Source organism: Morone saxatilis, unplaced genomic scaffold (genome assembly GCF_004916995.1).
Source record: "Morone saxatilis isolate NCDOM2014 unplaced genomic scaffold, NCSU_SB_2.0 Contig18, whole genome shotgun sequence".
Classification (NCBI taxonomy): Eukaryota; Metazoa; Chordata; class Actinopteri; family Moronidae; genus Morone; species Morone saxatilis.
The window spans coordinates 3,789,907-3,809,957 of record NW_023339740.1 but is presented as its reverse complement, the minus strand read 5'-3'; the positions used below and the strand labels follow the sequence as shown (position 1 = coordinate 3,809,957).

Genomic DNA, 20,051 nt, shown 5'->3' with positions numbered 1-20,051 from the left:
AACTTTCCACTTCCAGCAGATGAATGTGAAAACATCCTTCTAGTGTCAAACTCTGCACAGTCAGCATTCAAACAGCACACTGTAGAAACAAGAAGGAAATCAGATTTTTGAGTGTAGGGGGACTTTTGAGACTCACATCAGCCTGTTAAATGTCTACTATACAAATTAAAGGGCGGTTAGCCTTACTTTTGAGCTTCATGTCTGCTTCTGACCAACAACATCTGTACTACAGCTGTCATTTTTTATTTGAATTTTTAAAATTAGTTTGAATGTCAAATTCAAAATGTAGTCTATAAAGGCAACAGGCCATTTGAAGTAGCTAACCGTGTGATCCAGCAGAGGGCACTCCACTATCAGCTTTCCTATAGACCTGTTAGTAAACTAAACTAGTAATGTTACACTGTTTACTACAAAAATGGAGGATTTAACTTTGTTCGAACATGATTATAGCAGAGGAAAGATGAGCAGACTTAAGTGCACCGGCACTGGACAAAAAGGAGCTGTATCAGGAAACCCCCCAGGAAAGTCTGAATGCAAATTCAACCAATCCCCATGGATTCTGTGCGACCTTGCAATTGCAATGTGAACTGAAATTATTTTAGAAAAGCTGCTGTGAAAACAGGCCTTTTAGGCTGCAACAATCCCAAAAGATGCCTATGAAGGACTGGGAAAGATCCAATGGTATATGTTCATATGTTTATGAACCTGTATCCAGATCTGTATATCGTACCATATTATATCAAAATAAATTCTGTCAAAGATCCAGTCTTTAAACTTCTGCATACTGTCCCTAACTGTGCGTACACAAACGTATCACCACCTTGGATAGTACTGTATTTTTGTGCATTTCTGCCAGTGTGATCCTGTCACATCACAGACACATTTAAAATATTATTTGTTATTGCCTTTTTAATTGATAGAGACAACTGTAGATAGACAGAGAGAGAGGTGATGACACGCAGCAAAGGGCCGCAGGTCGGACTCGAACCCTGGGCCGCTGGAGCAAGGACTCAGCCTCAGTACATGGGTTGCCAGCTCTACCAACTGAGCTACAGGTACATTTACAGTGAAAGCTGACACAAACAGACAATTAGACGGAGGAATGGTATGAAATAATATAGTCCTTTATTTCCAGCAATTTACAGTCCTGCAGGGAGAGAGCCTTCCGCCAGCCTCACAGAGGGAGGGCTTTAACAAGAAGAACGCACAGAGAACGCAAAGACCTCTGCCCCAGTAGGACTGTTCATGTTTTACATCAGTTTTTCAGAGGCAGCGGAGCTGACTGGGACAGGTGCTTAAAGGCTCCGTCTTAATGTGGACGCTGGCAGCCTGAGGATCAGTGCGGCTCGCTGTGAGTTCAGGGGCTCGAGGGTTTGAAGCACTGAGGTTAACAAGGCAGTAGGTGGATGAAGGGTTTAAAAGGCTGGGTATTTTATACAGGCATGAAACATCTGGAATCATAAGGAGAAGCAGCATTGTGTACTTTTTATTTGTTTGTGGGTTCAAATCTTACTTCTGTCGGTGCTTAACTTGATTCCAGACTTTTTAGATGCCCTGCACAACCCGCCTAGTGGGGGCTCTTCAGCCTCCGAGTCCTCATTTTTTGCAGATTCACGTGACCAAAAACCTCTCTCCTCTCCACTGCTGCATCATATAAAGTCATTATTACATTACACAACATAATCAACTTACTGTACATCTTTTATTAATCAAAGCAAATTAAAGAGATGCTACTCTGTGGCGAACCTAGCTCCTGATTGGTTACTCTGAGTTGAGCTTGGCTCTGATAGGTTAAGGCCATTCTATGTCTTATAAGTATGCTCTCCCTGTGTGGGACACGGGGTGTGTGCGCGTATGTGTGAGGTGTGTAAAGACTGGTATTAGGCACTGTGCTATTCATTAGCCTCACCGCCATTCTATTGCGGCATGCACCAAAAAGCTCTACTGGCCTTTTGCAAAGAGAAGAAAGAAAAAAAAAAACATAAAAGAGAGGAGAAAAATGACATCAACATGGTGACAACGAAACGGAGCCAAAATGAAATGACAAAATAAACAACCTCATATATAGAATAAATATAGTATGTACAATTTGCTTTGTGTGCTTCTAAAAATAAATAGACAAAGCATTACTTGCCCCCTTACAGAAGTATTCACAACTTTCCATTGACACAGAGGCAGAACGCTGGCACCTGCTCAGTAAGAGAGTGGAGGATGCAGACTGAAGGTGAACAGACAGAAGGATGCAACTTCCACAAACAAGTCAAAACACGGTAGATAAGAAGACAAAATAAATGTCACTGCGGGTGGACGTGTGTGTGGGTTTGAATCCAGAGGACACAGAGACGCACTGAGAAGCTGTACAGTTAAGAGGATCCCTGCGGTGCCCTCTGGTGTCCGTTTTGCAGATTACAGTACTTTGTGCATTTGACCAGCGGGGAGAAGTTGCTTCTTCATCATTACAGTGGTTGTTTGTTTGACGAGATTCGTGACACAAAACAATAATCGCGAGGAGTTAAAAAGATTAGGGAGAGGAGGAAAGGAATAGAAAAGAGAAATCACAATTTTAACATAAGCGACACATTTAAAAAAAAAAAATCAGTCAGACCAACAAAAAAAGAAAATCATTAACAGTTAAAATAATCAAGTTTTTTGCACATTCACACTATGTGCCCTGCACATGCATTCTGCTGGCCCCTTCGAAACAGCACAGAAGTCTGACAAGCGCCAGATAAGTCAAGCATCACATGCAAGTTTCTCCTAAATTCACTGCCTCTGGGCCGACGTCTGTACTCGGTACAGTCTGTCAAAATGGCTCACCACTTCCTTTTTACCTGCTCCTCACCTGTAAGCCCTCAAAAAGAGAGTCAACTCAGGTCAGCTGAGTCTCTAAGTCTGGTGGCGGGTGGCTGGTGTGTGTATGTGTGTGTGTGTGTGTGTACGCACTAAGGTTAAACCGACATGTGGCTAAGATTTTGCCCTTTGATTAAACATCGTCCAGTCATTTACTTATCAAAAGGTCAGGTTCTCCCCCGACCAGAGAGATTATTATTAGTCATCCTATCATTTTTATGTGTGACAAGAGAAAAAAATTTAATTTTCTGGAAAAAATTCTAAAATTTTACTACAACCCACTCTACAGAGTTTGAAAAAACCTAACTAAACGCTAACTGTTAAAACTCATTGGTCTTTCATTGATTCAACGCTCCAACGTGGTCAAAATTGCATTCTGGGAATCAAAAGGGTCAAATGAAAGATCTAAAGATATCAAATACCCACACAAAACATCAGCAATCAGTACCTTTCATCTGGTGTCGGACTGTGGTAGCTGAAACCGAGCGAGCACATCCTGGCTAAAGCAACCTAGCGCACTTTCACACTGTGTACTCTGCTAGTTGTTTCCAGTGCGTTGCAGCATGTTGAGCCTCTTGTCACTTACTGTAAGCCTGGCTTGGGCAACACAACAACAATAACAACAACTAGCCTGCTCCAGTAGAGAGTTGGCAGATGGTTTCAGACAGGGGGGACTGGTGCTATTCTCACCTGGAACAGCTTGCGGCAAAATAAGACCTCTCTAACCTCTTGGCATCCATGGAAAAACCCTATCGTGAGCTGCAACGAACAGTGAGGTGTGTGACACATTCCTAACTGACAGTTATGACATTTTCCACTTACTATTTTCCACTGTTTCTGTGTGTTTGCTTAAAGACTCTTGCATAATAATGATTTCTAGAGGATTTGGCCAAAAAAAGCAAGTAAAGGAGGAATAAAATATAGACTATTGTGTGAAAGAGCACACCTCGTTTTAAATTGGCATTCATTAGGCGATTCTTGACTCCAATCAGAGGCAAATCTGATATCCCTTATTCTCAAGCCCAGAATTGAGGGGAAGTGAGCGCAGGTATTACACTCCTGGTCCTTGTTCTGACTCAAATTAAGCCATCCACTGATGGGAGTGATGCCAAAAGGGATTTAGCTTGTTACGTTTGTGGTCCAGTCCCCTGTGGTAAAACTCCCCCGAACCCTGTTCCCTACTGTCACAAGGCCAAAGTAAAACAGAGAGAACTGCTAGCCCTATGCACTCTACTAAATCAGAAATGAGACACATTAGATTTCATATGATATTCATTCTGGATATATGACATAGCACTTGGTGATTAAGCATTCTAGGCTTGTTTGGATCGATTTTTTGCTGTCTTTTGTCGTCTTGGTCTCAAGTGTTCAAACTTGATACTTAGAAAAATGGGAGGGCTCAACGTCCCCATCGAAAATAATGAGGACTGACCCCGAAGAGATATCAATTCATATCAAAAGCATTATCTACCAACAATCACTGTCAATAGTTTCATAATAGCAAAAGTTATTAAGTAAAATAAAGGATCGGTGTAGTCTGTGGGTCAGGATCCATCAGGTGGTTGAGGTGGAGATATGCGTGTTTCTTAGGTGAAACACAGATACTGTCCAGTATTCTGGGCTGCTGCTGTGGTGCATCAGTGTCCTGATATCCTGATGATGAAACGTTACCGCCCTGCGAGTGCACTGCACCATCAGTCAGAGCCCTACAGGAGATTAGCCCTTTTATTGTAGACGATGTCCACTTCCAGATAGTGTTCAGGCATACCGGTGATACTCGACACTGTCCATGCGTGCAAGCTTGCCTTGTGTGAATTTATTTTTTTGTGTGTGTGTGTGTGGGTGTGTATGTCTGTTGTGTTAATTCAGTTGCCCGCGTTACTGTCTCTGTCCCCGATGAACCAGCGCATGTGGAAGCAGAGGGCGAGGAAGCCGGTCCCCAGCAAGTCACCCAGAGCAGTCAGATAGGGGATGGAGAAGTTGTCGGGGTCCATGCCTCGGCCCCACATCCAGTGGACCATCCAGTCTGCCAGGTAGAGAAGGATTATCACCTGGAGGAAGACGAAGCAGAATCACACTTTTTATTTACAGGAACAACAGAGGCTTTGTTTTGTTCTGAACAACTAAAGGAAGGCTGTGTTTGATTGACTGTGCAGACCGGCTTGTATTGACAACAAATCAATCCTGGATCCTGGACAATTCTTACTGGGGCTGCCATTCAGAGCAGGAGTATTAGACTTGTAAAGATCTAAGCTGCTAAATAAATGTATTTTCTTTGCAAGGAAATGCATACTTTAACTTTAACTGGATCCAGGAAAGAACGCTGTCTGTAATTAAGCGTAAACCTATCGTGACATCATCCATTGGTTTTTGTAGTAGCATTTAAAAGCCTTAAGTTTGGCATTATGGTCGTCAACATGACCCAGTGGAGGTGACATCATGTGAGTTGAGCTGCTCTCATTGGCTGCGCAGTTTCGACTCGGAAACAATGGCGAAGCAGGAAACAATGGCAGCTCGCCGGGTTACACGATTTCGTATTTCAAATAAACAGTACACTAAAATATGTGTCTAAAACAATTTTAGGTGGGAAACAGGGAAAACACAGTAACAGAATCTAAATCCATATTTGATCTAGCGTGTTTGGTGCGTTGAGCTTTAAAAAATGTAGGACATCAAATTTTATGAAATTATAATAAACTGTTTGTTCAACAGAGAAAACCCTTCTGTTTTCATTCATCATCACTGTAACTGATGATAATAATTATAATAGCGTAATACGGTTATATGGTAATATTTTCTGTGACGGTTGAGCAAACCTATTGAGGAGACAGTCATAATGATCCTAATATTTGGTAACAGCTATCAGATTTAATGTTTTCACTGGCAGTGCAGCGGAAATTCCTAATCAGGTCACAATCTGATGGAGCACAGAATATGGTGCTTAATTAGAAGATCCTGATCCTGTAATTAGAGAAATGTTCCTCACAATTATGGAGATGTAATATAATGTTAGGTCTGTAATTATCTTAGATAGTAAGTCATAATTATGAGATAAGGTAGTGCAGTTGCAAAGTTTTGCTCAGTATTCTGGAGAAGCCACTGCAAATTCATTGCAACATCAAAAATCACACAAGATAATAAATAGGTCATCCTGGGTGTAATAAAAATAGCAGGCTAGTTGCAACTATATACTTGGAAAATGTTAATTATTATGAAAAGGTATTCATTATTGTTGGATAACTATTTCTCTTTCACTAAGAGACACAGCTAGGTTATCCTTAAGACCTGCAATAATTGGGCGTAGCTAGGTTTACTTCACTGTTCAGCACACATCCAAAAGGGTATGCAGAAACAGAAAACGTATTCGTGAACCTGTTTGACTACAGCTGGAGTTGTGCTTCTTCAATCTGCACATAAGCTAACGTACAGGGGTGTCACTTAGACACATTTGCAGGTTTGTTTTATACTTATACTTCTATAATGTAAGTGTCCATGAGGAAGCAGCGTCTTTAAGAGAAATTTAGTTATATGCTCTGCTAGACAGGAGATCACTTGTGGCAGTTCCAAAGTAGATCAACCAATCAGATACATTTACATTTAATACATTTAATCTACGTGTTATGGAACTCTCAGTGAACAACATGGTGTGAGCACTGTGTACACACACTGCACCCAGTTTTAGTTTTCCACATATTTCATACTAGACACGCATAAAGACGGACGAACATGACAGCTCTCCAAAAATAATTTTTTCCCAAAGATGCTTTCTGTCCTTTTAGTTAGTTCTTATCACGCTGATGTATGTTCTAGTGTTCTGTATCTTTTATATGTCCAATGTGTGTACCTGTAGTAGTGCAGCAGCCAGGTAGAAGGTAATGAAAACGGGTGTCAGGGTGGTGTGCCCCCCCCTCAGGGAGTTGATGGTGTAGAGGAAGACCAGGTGACCCGGGGCAACCAGTAGGAAGAGCACACGGGCCGAACGAGAGTTTACAGCTAGAAGAGAAAGAGAACATAGTATTAAACCAGTCTTTTTTAGGACAGACGCTGGCACTAAATGCAGAACGCGGGGTGGACCAAATCCCAATGAAACACCGTCATGGAAAGATCTGTGTTCATGAGATAAAACAAAGAGCGAAACAGTGGAACATTCCACTGCCGCCCGTCAACTTACAGGAGCCGAAGAAGGAGGTGCAGGGTGTGGGGCACTTCCTGGGGACGGGGTTTGGATCCCCCATGGGTAGACCGTTCATGTGCAGATAGGTGGAGATTCGACTGGCCTGAACCGCGACCAGGTTACCACCCACACCTGACGCACACACACACAAGCAGAGTGGAAAAGCCAGATAAAATAACAGATATTGATTGATCAAGTTCCAGTTCTGCTGTTTTAAATCTCTTGATTATGACTTCTCAGTTCTCAAGTCTAAAAACCTGGCATTACGGAGATAGGAGGTTTTTAACCCAGTGAGAGCAATATGCTACCTCCATCTGTCAGTTTTAAAGGATCACCACTTTGCACGTTCGTTTGCTCACATTTGACACATCCATCTGTCATTAAACCAGGCGGAGGTGGTGGCTTCAACTTCAAATACACACTTCAGCGCAAGAACAGATTTTTCTATATTTGTTCTCCACCTACGTGGATGAAGCATCCATCTCGCCACCACTTAGTAACCTATTAGCTGTTTACCTACACCATTCACTCATCCCTTTCTTTCTGTATCTTATTTCCCCAAAGCAAGCATTAAAGTTTTCATCCTTTAGGTTTTATGACTGCTCACCGTTGATGACCGGGGTGAAGACAGCCATGCCAGCAAAGTTTGGGTTGGTGACAGTCTTGTCGAGGATCAGACCACCAACACTAAAAGACAGACGAGAGGGATTAACTGAAGTGCTGTGTGACCTGCCATCATTACATAGAAGATACATGAAGACCCATCACGAAACTGACCCTTCCTAAATCCCGCCCCCTTTTTGCACTGTGCTCCAATAGCAGTTGAGCTGGCGGAACGTCAGGCAACCTTCTCCTTTCTGTACTTAGACATGCTATATGCTAGGCTTATCTATGTTGAAAAGACAGCCATATTTTCAAACATGGTTAGCTAAATTAAGTTAGCTACTGTTAGTAAAAGGTTAGCTAACTAACTAGATAGCTAACAACTGATATAGATTAGCTAGCTACTTAGCCATAATTTGAATATTTGAATCTATTTCTAATAACCTGAAGGAAGAAAAGTTCCTACTTTTTAAGTTAAATAAGCTATTTGAGAAACGTCTTGGATTAGATGGAAAATGTATTGACGCAAAGCTGAAAACTGTTTTTCTGAGCTCAGGAAAAGTAGATTTTTAAGAGTTACATGGTTCTCACAGGACAGCCACGCTACAAACATATGATGATATGATGCACTGCTGTAGATTAAACTACCCAACAGTATATAAAAAACATGTATATTATATATATGTACAGCAGTAAAATGCAACCTACACATTAATGTAGCAGTAATATTAATCTAAAAACATCCAATATAATAGTATCACACTGAGGGAGCATTCTACTGCACTATGACTTTTGATTCTTTGAGTACATTTTGCTGATAATACTTACATAATTAAGATTTTGAATTCAGGACCTTTACTTTTAATAGTATCTTGTAGCAGTAGTAACTTGTATTAATACTTACTACTACTGATATGAAGATTTTCTTGACTTTTAGTATACTGTCTGATTTCAGTAGTAGAAAATTACATAAATGCAAAAAGTAAACTTGTAAATAATTGTACATGATAACTACAGTCTTTAAAAGAATAGTTTGTTATAATATCTAATTGTTATATTTAAAAAAACTCTACCTGCTGATGGCCATGGCGATGATGACCGGCTCCCAGCCGGAGTAGAGAAGCTCTCTGGTGGAGGGGATCCTCCTGGCTATCAGCACCCATAGGGGACACAACGCCACAAACACCGCACACACCAGCGGGTTGGCGTAGTCATTGAACTCTGTATGCGAGGAAGAGAAGGTGGATTCAAACACCAAGCATGTGCTGATGGACAATAATTCTGTTATGCAGAGACAAGGTTTCTACAGGTTTCAGCATGTTAAATTTAACACTTTTATTGAATGCAATGAGCCATTTTATGTCACAACAGGCCAAAAAAGTATGAAAGATATCAAGGAAAATTGTGTTTGTTAAGAATAATCACCAGCACTAAGTGAAAACATGAATAAATGGAATGGAGATGATTGTCTGCTAAACCCAATAAGACACATTTAAGTATTGTAAATATTGTCTAATTACTTGTTTATAATAACTAATAATAATTACTATGTTCTGTAGCACTAGTTAAGCCATAATAATAGAATCAGTCACTTTAAACAGCTGAATTCAACCTGTAACTGAATAAAATGAAGCTCTAAATGTTGCATCTCCTCTCACATTCAAAGTTATCGGTTTGAATATTCTTATCCTATTTTATTTAAGTGAACTGTTCCTTAATCCAGCAAATTGAGGGATTTTGGCCTCAAATCACGACATATACTGGGGTTAAATGAAATAAGATTGGTGTGTTTAGATTATGGGATGATGTTGACGCTTTTTAACAAATGTTTGTGTGATCCAGATGTCACATTGTATTATTGTACTAACAATTGTACACATTTCTAATAATCATTTTTATGGTAATTAAAGCAGCTTAGACCAAAAGAAAAAATGCAATCCAAATCACTTTAAACAAAGATCATAATCATAGTGCTTCAAATGGCATAAAGTCATATTAAAGTCCAACAGGTCAAACAACAAAAAAACAAAAGCTGAGTTTGACATTTAACCAATAAACTGTAGCAACTCTGAGCTTGTGAGGACTCATTTTGGACTGACAGTAAATTCCAGCTGTTACCTCTAGGGTGCAGTGTTACCACTAAGGTGACTCCACAGGAGACAACCACCACAAACACAACATTTAAGCAGACTGACCACTTGCGCACACAAGACCCAGACACCGGCTGCGTTTTTTTGAGCCAATATAACCCAAATAGGCTCAATGTAGTACCTGACTGTGGCATTCAAAGTGAATAAGACAGTAAGGACTCCCAGACGACGGGAGGAGCTGTGGGATTACTCCACGCTGCTCCTGTGTGTGTCAGTGTTTGCCTGTCTGTGGAAACGATGGCTGTGTCAGTGGGGATCACAGAGCCAAATAGCTGTGGAGTTTCTCGCCCCTAAAACACAGCGAGGTTAGGTTAGGTTAGGTGTGGGCGGCTTTCATCCTTATTTACCGCGCAGCCAGACGCAGAGTCACATTTCACACGTTTCTGCACAGGCTGCTCCCTTTTAGGATAACATCTTCAAAGGCTTTGGAAGCCGTATCATAAACGTAGCAACTGTGATGAAACANNGATAGTTGTGTGTGTATTGGATATTTTTTCCTTTTTCCTGCCATGAATGCACAGGATATTTGTATCTGACATCTGAATAAAGCTGTAAAATAGTTTGCACTAATTTGCTTTAAAGTAATATATTATGTTTCTGCATCCCGTCTCCTCCGTATATTTCTTGCCCATGTTCAACTCAGCAAAGCCTGCACTGTATGCAATTAGCAAACGAGTGAAAACGACCCTATAAAATAACAAAAATGTCCTCCCTTCACCTGCAGCTGAATGATCTGTGAAGGCCAAAGACTTCACAAAAATTGTCCGACACTGATGTGAGCACAAAAAGCACCAGATACTAAATGTATCAGGTTTAATCTGCAACCTGTGTTTGTGTTTATTACCTAGTTCCTTGTACAGTCCTGTTGAGACGCCTGCCAGCAGGGACAGGGTGATCAGGTCTCCCAGGCTAGCAGCGATGGGCGTGGCCACATTGTCCGGGTTGATGCCGACTTTCCTGGACGCGATGATCACGCCGATCATGATGAGCCCTGTGGGGGTTTTAGGTCGGAGATGTCACAATGTGGAACAACACGCACAGCTGGATAGTGTTTACATGTGATGTTCTATGTAATAATAATAATAATAATGCTGATGTTCAGTGTAAGCATCTATTGTCAGGGTTCTGGGGTCTTATTGGATGTTAACTTCAAAACAAGTGAATGGAGCAAAAACACAGGGAACATGTTGACTTTAAGGGTGCAGCCAGAGTGTTTTCCAGGAGGATGGATTGGGATTCTTTTGTTTTGAAGCTGATAAAAACAAAACCTGAAGGTTAAAAACATAAAGTGAGAAGATCTGAAGCACATACATTTTATGTTCCCTCACATCAAAAACATCCTGTTTTCTACAGCACAGTGTTTACTGCAGGTTACAGTAAACGGGGTTCTCTCTTGTAAGGACAGTTTAAGATATGCCTTCTCTCATCGACAGGGTGCCTTGGTGTTTGTAAATTCAATGATCTTCTCACATAGGTCCTACGGTTGGACTACCTAGTCCCAGGCCAACCAGTTAAATCCATTGAGTGTCTTTACAATCAGGCCTTGAAAATCTCAGACAAAAAGCAAATAAGGTACCATCATTGCCTCATTTTAGGTAAATGCGAGATCTTAAGCTTTGCAAATTGTATTGATTTTAATTACGTAAAGCTTGTTTTAAATGTTTAAATGGACTTGCCCCTCAGCCTCTCTGCAAATACATCATGAGCCTGCAGAGCTGCAGCACATCCACCACATTGTAAAGTTCCGTTCTGTAAAACATCTTTGGCCCAGTCAGAGAACAAAGTCCTGGAACTTGTTTGATCACTTTTATACTAACTTTATTAACTACATTTTTAAGGGTAATGTTGTTAATTCAGCAAAAACCTGTACTCATGAATAGTTTTGAAATAAGACATCTTCAATAATTGTTTTGCTGTGTTCTTTTTTTTTTACCTTCCTGTTTTAACCTCTTATTTTCATAAAAGCCCTTCTAAGGACAGGTGTAGCAAATTAGCTATAAACACTATGATACTTACATCGGACAGCTGTTTTCAGTCTGTCTATGTTTACTGTATCTGTCCATAACAAATAAACCATAAATAAAATAAATACATTTAGGAGGATCTATCGGCAGAAAGAATATAATATTCACAGCTATGTAAGATCACCTAAGAATAAGAGATTTTGTGTTTTTATCTACACCATGTTTCTACAGTAGCCCAGGATGGACAAACCAAACACTGGCTCTACATAGGGCCTTTTGCATTTTTCTTTACTTTGTGTTTTGTACTAATAATACAATGTTAGCTTGCTAACCTGCTAAACTATGATGGTGGGCCTAAACATTAACATGTTAGCTTTGTCAGTGTGAGCATGTTAGCATGCTGGCATTAGCATTTAGCTCAAAGCAAGTAGAATGACAGAGCTGCTAGCATAGCTATATTGTCTTTTAACTATTTTTTTTACATTGAACATAAAACACTGAAATGAATGAACCGCTGTGTTTGTGGCTACAAGTAAATGTACATAATTAATTGTACTTAGCAGTAATGTTTAACAATTTGACTGTCATATAGCTAGCTGAATGCACTTAAGCACCTAGCTGTACAACTAAACAGTTCAGTCTTTAGTGCTGGCACCGAGAGTGAAACGTAACCCAGACATGCGCGATGAGTAGCTGCTTGAATATCCCTCACATCCGGTGTGCTGGCCATACAGTACCTAGCAGCAGCGAGGCAATGAAGGCCGTAGCCACACTGGAGGCACACAGCAGCACTGCGTGGCCCAGCCTGAATTGTCCCTCTGGGATCCAGCCGAAGATGACAGCAGCTATGGAGGCCAGGAACCCCACCACGGTGGCCTGGACCTGAACACACACACATGCACATTAAAATGGTTCCTATGGATTACTGTGAACATGTGAACTATCGTTACATGTCAGCAGCTTTTAGAGTCAGCACACTGTGGAGGTATACGTAACATATAGTGTACAGTATAGTACAGTGTGACAGTCGACACAAAGTTAAGTGAGTAGATGAATTTCTCTCTGAATGGAGCCCCATTATGACCCACAGTGATCCTATATAGGAGGTTGTGTCAACACCCGGCCAGCACTGGTTTAAAGTGTTTCAGGAACTATGGACTCACCAAATATTACATAACTATGAGCCCACTTCAAATGGCAGACCCTCAGGAGTTCATTTTGGGAAATGAAATACTGGAAAAGGATCTATGTCCAGTTCGGTAGAGGCGGTGGGACTTTATGTCCTTGTTTATGTACAGTAACGCTGGTAATTTACAACTAGTGGAATGGCTGTTATACTAGCTCCTGCAGTGTCCTGCCAATTCTACTCCCTGTCCAATCTGCTTTTTTTTTTTTTTCACAAGTTATTTTCAGACTGAGATCTCCGTGACATCTCCTGCTGCACCTGTCGGGGCGGGGCAAATTACACCTTCATCACTCTGTAGGTGCGGTCGGATCAGAAACACAATGTGTAGGATTATTGTGTAGCAGGAGCTTTAATCGTGTGCTTTCATTCACACTGTGTGTCGCTATGTGATTTCAGTCATGCAATTGCACACGTGTCATTGGTGTGCCCCGTAATGATCAGTCGCTGTGTTTACTGTACACACAGTACAGTTATGTAACCGGATTTTTCCCAGGTTTGGCAGTAATTTGATTCCTGAAATGTCATGAAAATCTGTTTCCTTTATCAGGTTAAAATTTCAACTCTGTTGAAGAAACCGGGTTATTTTTCATGTGATACATTACTCAGGTTTTTAAAGTATGACAGAATGAAAAGAAACATTACTAGTGGCTGCGCGTTTGTATTCAGATAAATCAATGCAAAGTTGCACTTAAAATGACCGTCTTCTCTCTGCGGCGTCAGTCAAAATTAGAATATTTAGAAAAAGGGATTCATTTGCTGTAGTGGAGAAATCTGATTACCGACTGACTGCATGTAAATCGAGTTTTAGAGCAATCTGACCACTGAACTGAACGGCACATTAACTTATTATCTGATTTCGTGCCTTAACCGGATTTCTCCCTGTAACCTGGTTTGTTAAGTGGATGTAAGCGAGGTCAGTCCACTTCATCGTCCTCTACAGATGTGTTTCATTTACCTGGATGAGGGCCAAGTTCCCCATGATCATCTTCCACATGTCCTTGGCTGTGTCCATCTGACCAATATTAGCCTGAAAGAGAGACAAGAGCACACAAAATCAACACATTATCATCTGTGTGTCTGTGTGTATGTGTGTGTGGGTGTACAGTGCGTGTACATGCTGTTGCCTCTTGGTCCCATCAGAACAATCAGATGTCAGTTCTCTGGACAAAGACACTCTGATCTGATCCCCCACCCTGCGGCCGACTCCACTTATCTCATCTCCACTCTTTCACACACACACACACGCACCTACACACACACACTGATGGTCTCAAGTGTCAAGTGGCTGTGGCTACAGTGGGCTACTGTGTGTCCAGAGCAATGATCCTAATGCTCATCCACAGTGAGAGGACACAAACAGAGGGTCTCCTCTTCCTTTTCCCCCTCTAACATTTGCATATGCAGAGGGAAGGGAAACATCTGGACACATCCAAACACATACAAGTCTGCCTGTGAGAATATCCGCTTCATGTTTTGGTTAATAAAACAGTGTAAGAAATAATACAGATGTGAGGTGTGTCTGAGTTCATATGAATATGTACACATGTTCTTTAATGGAGTTTTAAATGTTTGGAGAATGATTCCAGTTTATTCTTTTCTCTTATTTCCGTAGTGTTTGTACTCACTAATTTGAGATATGGGAACACAGCAACAAGCAGTCAGACAGGTTGTAAACAAGCTAACAGTATAGCCAGATTATCCATTTATTTGGAGAGAAAACTGCACTCAAAATGTTGCTAAAACTGTGTGCATAATAAAGACGTAGAAGTAGATCAGGTCAGCGTTGCAGAGAGTCATTCTGGAAACAGTTTGGGTAACAAGTTTATAATACCTTTCTCTTCACAATATATTTGGCTAACCTGGATGTGTGACTGCTCCTGACTTTTTGAGGGACGCCACTATGTCAGCAATTCACAAAATTATAGGTAACGTAACAAAAAATAAATATGACCCAAGTTATAATAAATCAGATTGTATCCCTGCGGCCTCTATGCTAACAGCTATCCGATAAGCTTGTTTAAAATTAATGTATTCTGGTATTGAGTAAATAAATCCTATTTCCTATAAAAATAAAGTTAGTTCAGTTGTACCTGCGTTAATAAATATGTTTGATATTAACATTAAATCAAATGCAAAAGACCACCCAGTTTATCAGCTTTTTAGCCTCTTTGAGGTCATTGTTTTGGTTGTACAGCTGTACATCAACTATATAAAATATCCAGCAGATAAAGACCAAGACATTTTTATCACACATTGTTTGAGAACGAGAGAGTGAACAGGGAAAGGGGTGAGTGAATACTGGACTTAATTGGTCTGACAGCTAGAAACACATCTCAAAGGAAATGCTTATGTTTGTTATAGCTGCATATCTGTTAGCTTGTATTGATATTTGAGCTTTAATAAATAAAATGTTGACTTTTATACACTGAAACTTTAAATAAATCCTTTAACTGACTTGTATTTGATTCTTTTTCCAAAAAGCATCCAAAATTGCAAATGCAATTCATACAAAACATATAAAAAGGATTAGAAACAATATGTTGTGTAGTTAAAAAGAGACTGGAACAGGAGTTTCTGAAATGCTCAAACAGCCTGTAAATCAATCCCATCATGACAACTGATGAAGATGTTAAATGTTAAAAATATTCTTAAAATATAAGGCTCCAAAGGTTACAGAACTGATTAATAATGGAAAGCCACAGTGAGACGGTCTCAATGACTGGGTGTTAATTTTTTTCTGTGTGTGTGTGTGTGCTTTTCCCTCCCTCTCAAATTTCTCATAATCTAGCACCGCCCCTACTTGACGAACATATCTGGCAGCCTGACAGGAAGACCTCACCAGCCCGACTGACAAGACGATCATGTGTGCATGACCGTACGTCATTATAACTTGTGCATCAGCCAGATACACAGCATTACAGCCACGCCCATCAGCGCCATGTGAACCTGTGCTCGGATCCCTCCTGCTATGCTGGGCAAGCTGTGGCTGAATGCCACACATACTACTAAGAAGGTTTGAGGCAGAAAGATAAGAGAAAGCCAAACATCTGTGCAGAGCATGGTTGCCTTCGGACAGAACTTGACAGAACTAAGCAGCCTTAGCTTTATACAGTGAGAGTTGAAAAGTTTTTTGCAACTCACAGCAAAACTGCGTACACAGATGAAGCTTAGACATTCGCAGTGGCATCGGCTGGTGTTATGTGATGATATGTGATGATGATGCCAAGTCCTCGGCTTTGGTTGTGCGTGTGTGGGCGGCTGGATTAGTGGTGTTTGGATCATCACAGAGATGGAGCACGGTTAATGTTGTGAAAGTGATTCACGGGTGACATAAGATGCATGAGAGGCTCAAATACCCAGCATTTCAAAAGCACCACTACATTTAATACTGTTCATTTTCAACTCGTTAACTGTGCGGAAAATCCGTTACAAGGTTGGAAGCCGAACGTATGTGTTGAAACATCTAATACACACAAAATGAAGATAAAGTAGGCTTTGTAGTGGTTGTAATCTCTGATACCAGTGTGGTCAATGTTGTGGTTTTTTACAACTTGGAAACAGTTGCAACGCAGGCACTGCCAAGTTCCAGTAATCCACAAAATATCATTATCCAAATACGTACAATCAATTAGGCTCAATAACATGAGAAGGGATCAGATGAGAACAAAGAAAACAGCTGCTTGTTCAGCTAAACAATGATGCAAATGTGTAAACACAAGCCTCATTTCAGTGAAACATTCAAAGACAAAGGGGTCAAAAAGACCAAAGGAAAAAAATGCAAAAAGGAAACACGGTCATGTGAAATGAAAACTCCTACAGCCAGCCAGTACGAGGGATTACATTATTTTTTCAGTAATAAGCGCATTAGGAAACTTGCAGTGGTCTTAATCTGCTCATAATTAGCGGCGGCGTGGAAAGAAACGTGGTCCCGCTGGGCCCAGCCAGCAGAGAGCTAACAGTAATGTCTCAGGACAAGCACCAGACTCTGGCCTACTTTGTGACGATGGATGTGAGAATCATTTTGTGCTGAATTGAAAACTATGCAGACTGACAAATGGGACAGAAGTTAAAAATGTTAATATTAAAAAGTCATTCTATCTCTGCTAATTCTTTCTAAATATTTTCACTTTGAGCCACACTTGATTCCAGATTTAATATCTTAGCCAGGCACCAACAACATACACAGGCATCTGACACTGATTCACCATCACATCTGCCATTCTGAATGAATATGGAAATAACATGGAAAGTTAAAAAAATCGGTGGCTCATGAAATATTTAACTTTTCTTAATACTGCCACTATCAGTTCTCCTTCATCCACTGCCATGATTTGGCTTTTATTGTAAAAAGCATGATGGAAATCATATATTTGAGCTACATTTATATATATATTAATATATTATAAGTGCAACTTAATACTGGCAGGCCAAGTTGTGTCATGGCTGACATGCATGTTCTGTTCTGCGAACACGAACGCAAAATTAAATTCTTGGATAAATGTTTGAGTTTAGCTGTACTATTTTTCAGTGTGGTTGATACCATAAGGATTTGGACATTTGGTGCAACTGTAGCTATTTGTAGCTTGTATGGATTAACGTACAATAGAAATTTACCAAGACATATTTTGGAAAACATGTATGTACGGAAGGCTACATTTGCAAAAGCAGATGTCTCCATATTGATTTATTTTCTTAAAGCGCCCCTCCACTCAAAAACCTGTTGTTCTTTTTGTTCCTACAGTTGGATATTGTTAAGAATTTAATGTGTAAATTGTAACTTAGTTTTCTGTAAAAAACATATCAGACACATTCTTGTGCATTATTCGTCTTAATACATGTCTGGAGGGGATCTTTAAATCTTGTTTTTTTTTTCCTTGCTGGAATATCAATAAAACTGATGTTGTTTATTTGATTTATTCATTGTAAGAATGGCTTTTTTTTGCAAATGAACCCTTCATCTTGTTTCAAAACTGACAAAAAAAATTCTAAATGTCTTCTGAGAATAGATTATTTTTGTATTGTGACAGAGTGGAGCTCACCATGCTGGGTGGGCTATGCTAATCACCTTCATCACGTTTACCACCATCTAGTGGAAAGAATGTTAGGATTGGTGTGCTTAAGAGAAATACTGGGTTAATTCTCTATCCCTTCATAACTGTAAGGTGTGCTGCTGACCTCTGGTTAGCAATGCCGCTAGGTCATGGACCCCTCAGACTATACAATGGACAATGTTAGCTCAGAGAGCGGCATTATAGCCCAGAGTCACCTACAATAGAAAGCTTTAGCATCAAATGCTACTTGTCGAAAACTGTTTAAAATGTGAATTTGGATAGACGTCAGGGTAGCTAGCTATAATTATGCAGTATAATACATATTTTATTTTTTAAAAAGCCAATTAAAGACCTGAAAGCTGCTCTTCTTTCTAAGATAAGCTTACAAAAAAATCTAAATGTGGTTAAATCAAACGCAGTAAGATTCTCACTAGAACATATACTGTAACATGAATGTGAGGCTGTAAGCCAAAAAAGCAGCGGCCTAGTCAACATAATGTTAGTTTATTCTCTACTTTATATAGTGTCTTGTCAGCTAACAATATGGCCTTTGGTTTGACTAAACCAGCAAATGAGCCAACAAGCTAACAATTGTAGTCACTAGTTAAAATGAATACATGCAACATACATTTTGTTCAAATATTTTTCTGGCTACTCAATGGATGTTGAAAAGTTTGGAAATTTTTAGTTCAGCTATAAAGAGCAACCTGTGTGTTCAGGTGAATGGGCTAGGCAAGGTCAGTGAAATTGTTAAAAAACAAAGAATGGGTCAGGAATGTTGCTATCAGTTTGTGTGAAACCCGGGTCTGTTTGGCAACGTGACCTCTGACTCCGAGAACAATCAGCTTTAATGGGTCTGACGGGGGTTGCCAAGCAATGTCACAGATTGGGTAAGTTTTGAGGGGGAAACACTTTACACAACCACAATCTACTGAAACAATTTTCTGGGCTAACATTAAGTGTTATACAAAGACAATGAATCCAAAATCTCTAAAGCCTTACAGAAAAGATTTTTTTAACTACTGAATAATGGAATAAAATACAACATATGGCTCTTCTGGTTGGACATACTGTAAATTTGGTTACTAGATACCTCACCGACACAGACTCAAACACAAACACACTTGTTCCTTACCGCTGTGGAAAGTCTTGAGGCCAGCGTCATCTCCAGGTTGCCTTTGAGCCCCAGCAGTGCTGGAACCAGGATGAACACCTCTGACACCTCCGTAAACACCGTCCAGTGCTGAAACGACCACCATGTAATATCAGTAACACAACATCAACATAATGAACTCAATGCTGTATTGAAACAGGGCATATCCGAATTACAGAAACACGGTACAGTGTCACCTACGTAGAATTTATCCTTAGTTGGGAGCCGAGTGTCTCTGTGACCTTGTTCTTTAATATTGATTCAGTGGTGAAACCAGAGCCAAGCTCTCCTGTACCAGAACAAGGTCACTGGGACTTCAGGCTGACACGACTGCAGACTGGGCTGCTTCATATCATACTAGCATCAAAATGGTACAAATTGGTAAGTTATGATAATAAGGTAAAATGTGACAAAACAGCATTATAATGAAGTACTGTAGTGCTGCAGAGATGCCCTGGTGTACAAAGTTTGTTCTCCAGATTTGAAAAAAAAAGTTTTAGGTACAGACCTAAACATCATCATTATAATTTTAATAGTTATTTTTTCTGTAATGCAAAAATGATCATTCCCACACTAATCATAATTCATATCCCAATCTCCGTCAAAATCATTGCAATAAGATGTTTTAACCATATTGTGCACCCCTAATAATGATGTTATTACTTTAGCAAACACTCAATCATTTCTGTCAATACACATTGGCAGTGCACACTAATGCAAAACTTTATATCTTCACAATTACAACTTAAATTTGCATGGAATTCAAAAATCAACTCAGATCATCTTCTCTGTTGGGGAACCCTTTCATGTAAATATAAAGTAATTTTGCTGATTTTGCACTCCAATTTTTTATTCATTGTTTTTGAAGTATATGATATAATGGTCGGTGTTTGGGAAATGTCAGTAGGACAGCTGTTTGG

At 40.0% G+C, this 20,051-nt stretch overlaps 1 protein-coding gene across 2 annotated transcripts in view; it reads right to left on the bottom strand.

Annotated features, from left to right (window-relative positions):
* Nucleotides 1-1,103: 1,103 nt before the first annotated feature.
* The window catches only part of slc41a1 (solute carrier family 41 member 1), a 27,700-nt gene continuing 8,752 nt past the window's right edge, over nt 1,104-20,051 (bottom strand). For both annotated transcript variants that reach the window (XM_035661197.1, XM_035661198.1), the window contains exons 3-11: nt 19,114-19,221; nt 13,883-13,954; nt 12,479-12,623; nt 10,622-10,768; nt 8,701-8,848; nt 7,632-7,711; nt 7,022-7,156; nt 6,695-6,843; nt 1,104-4,901 (exon numbers count right to left, since the gene is read on the bottom strand). In XM_035661197.1, coding sequence (XP_035517090.1) covers nt 4,716-4,901; nt 6,695-6,843; nt 7,022-7,156; nt 7,632-7,711; nt 8,701-8,848; nt 10,622-10,768; nt 12,479-12,623; nt 13,883-13,954; nt 19,114-19,221 — 1,170 coding nt within the window. In that variant the 3' untranslated portion in view covers nt 1,104-4,715. The remainder of the gene's footprint in view (nt 4,902-6,694; nt 6,844-7,021; nt 7,157-7,631; nt 7,712-8,700; nt 8,849-10,621; nt 10,769-12,478; nt 12,624-13,882; nt 13,955-19,113; nt 19,222-20,051) is intronic.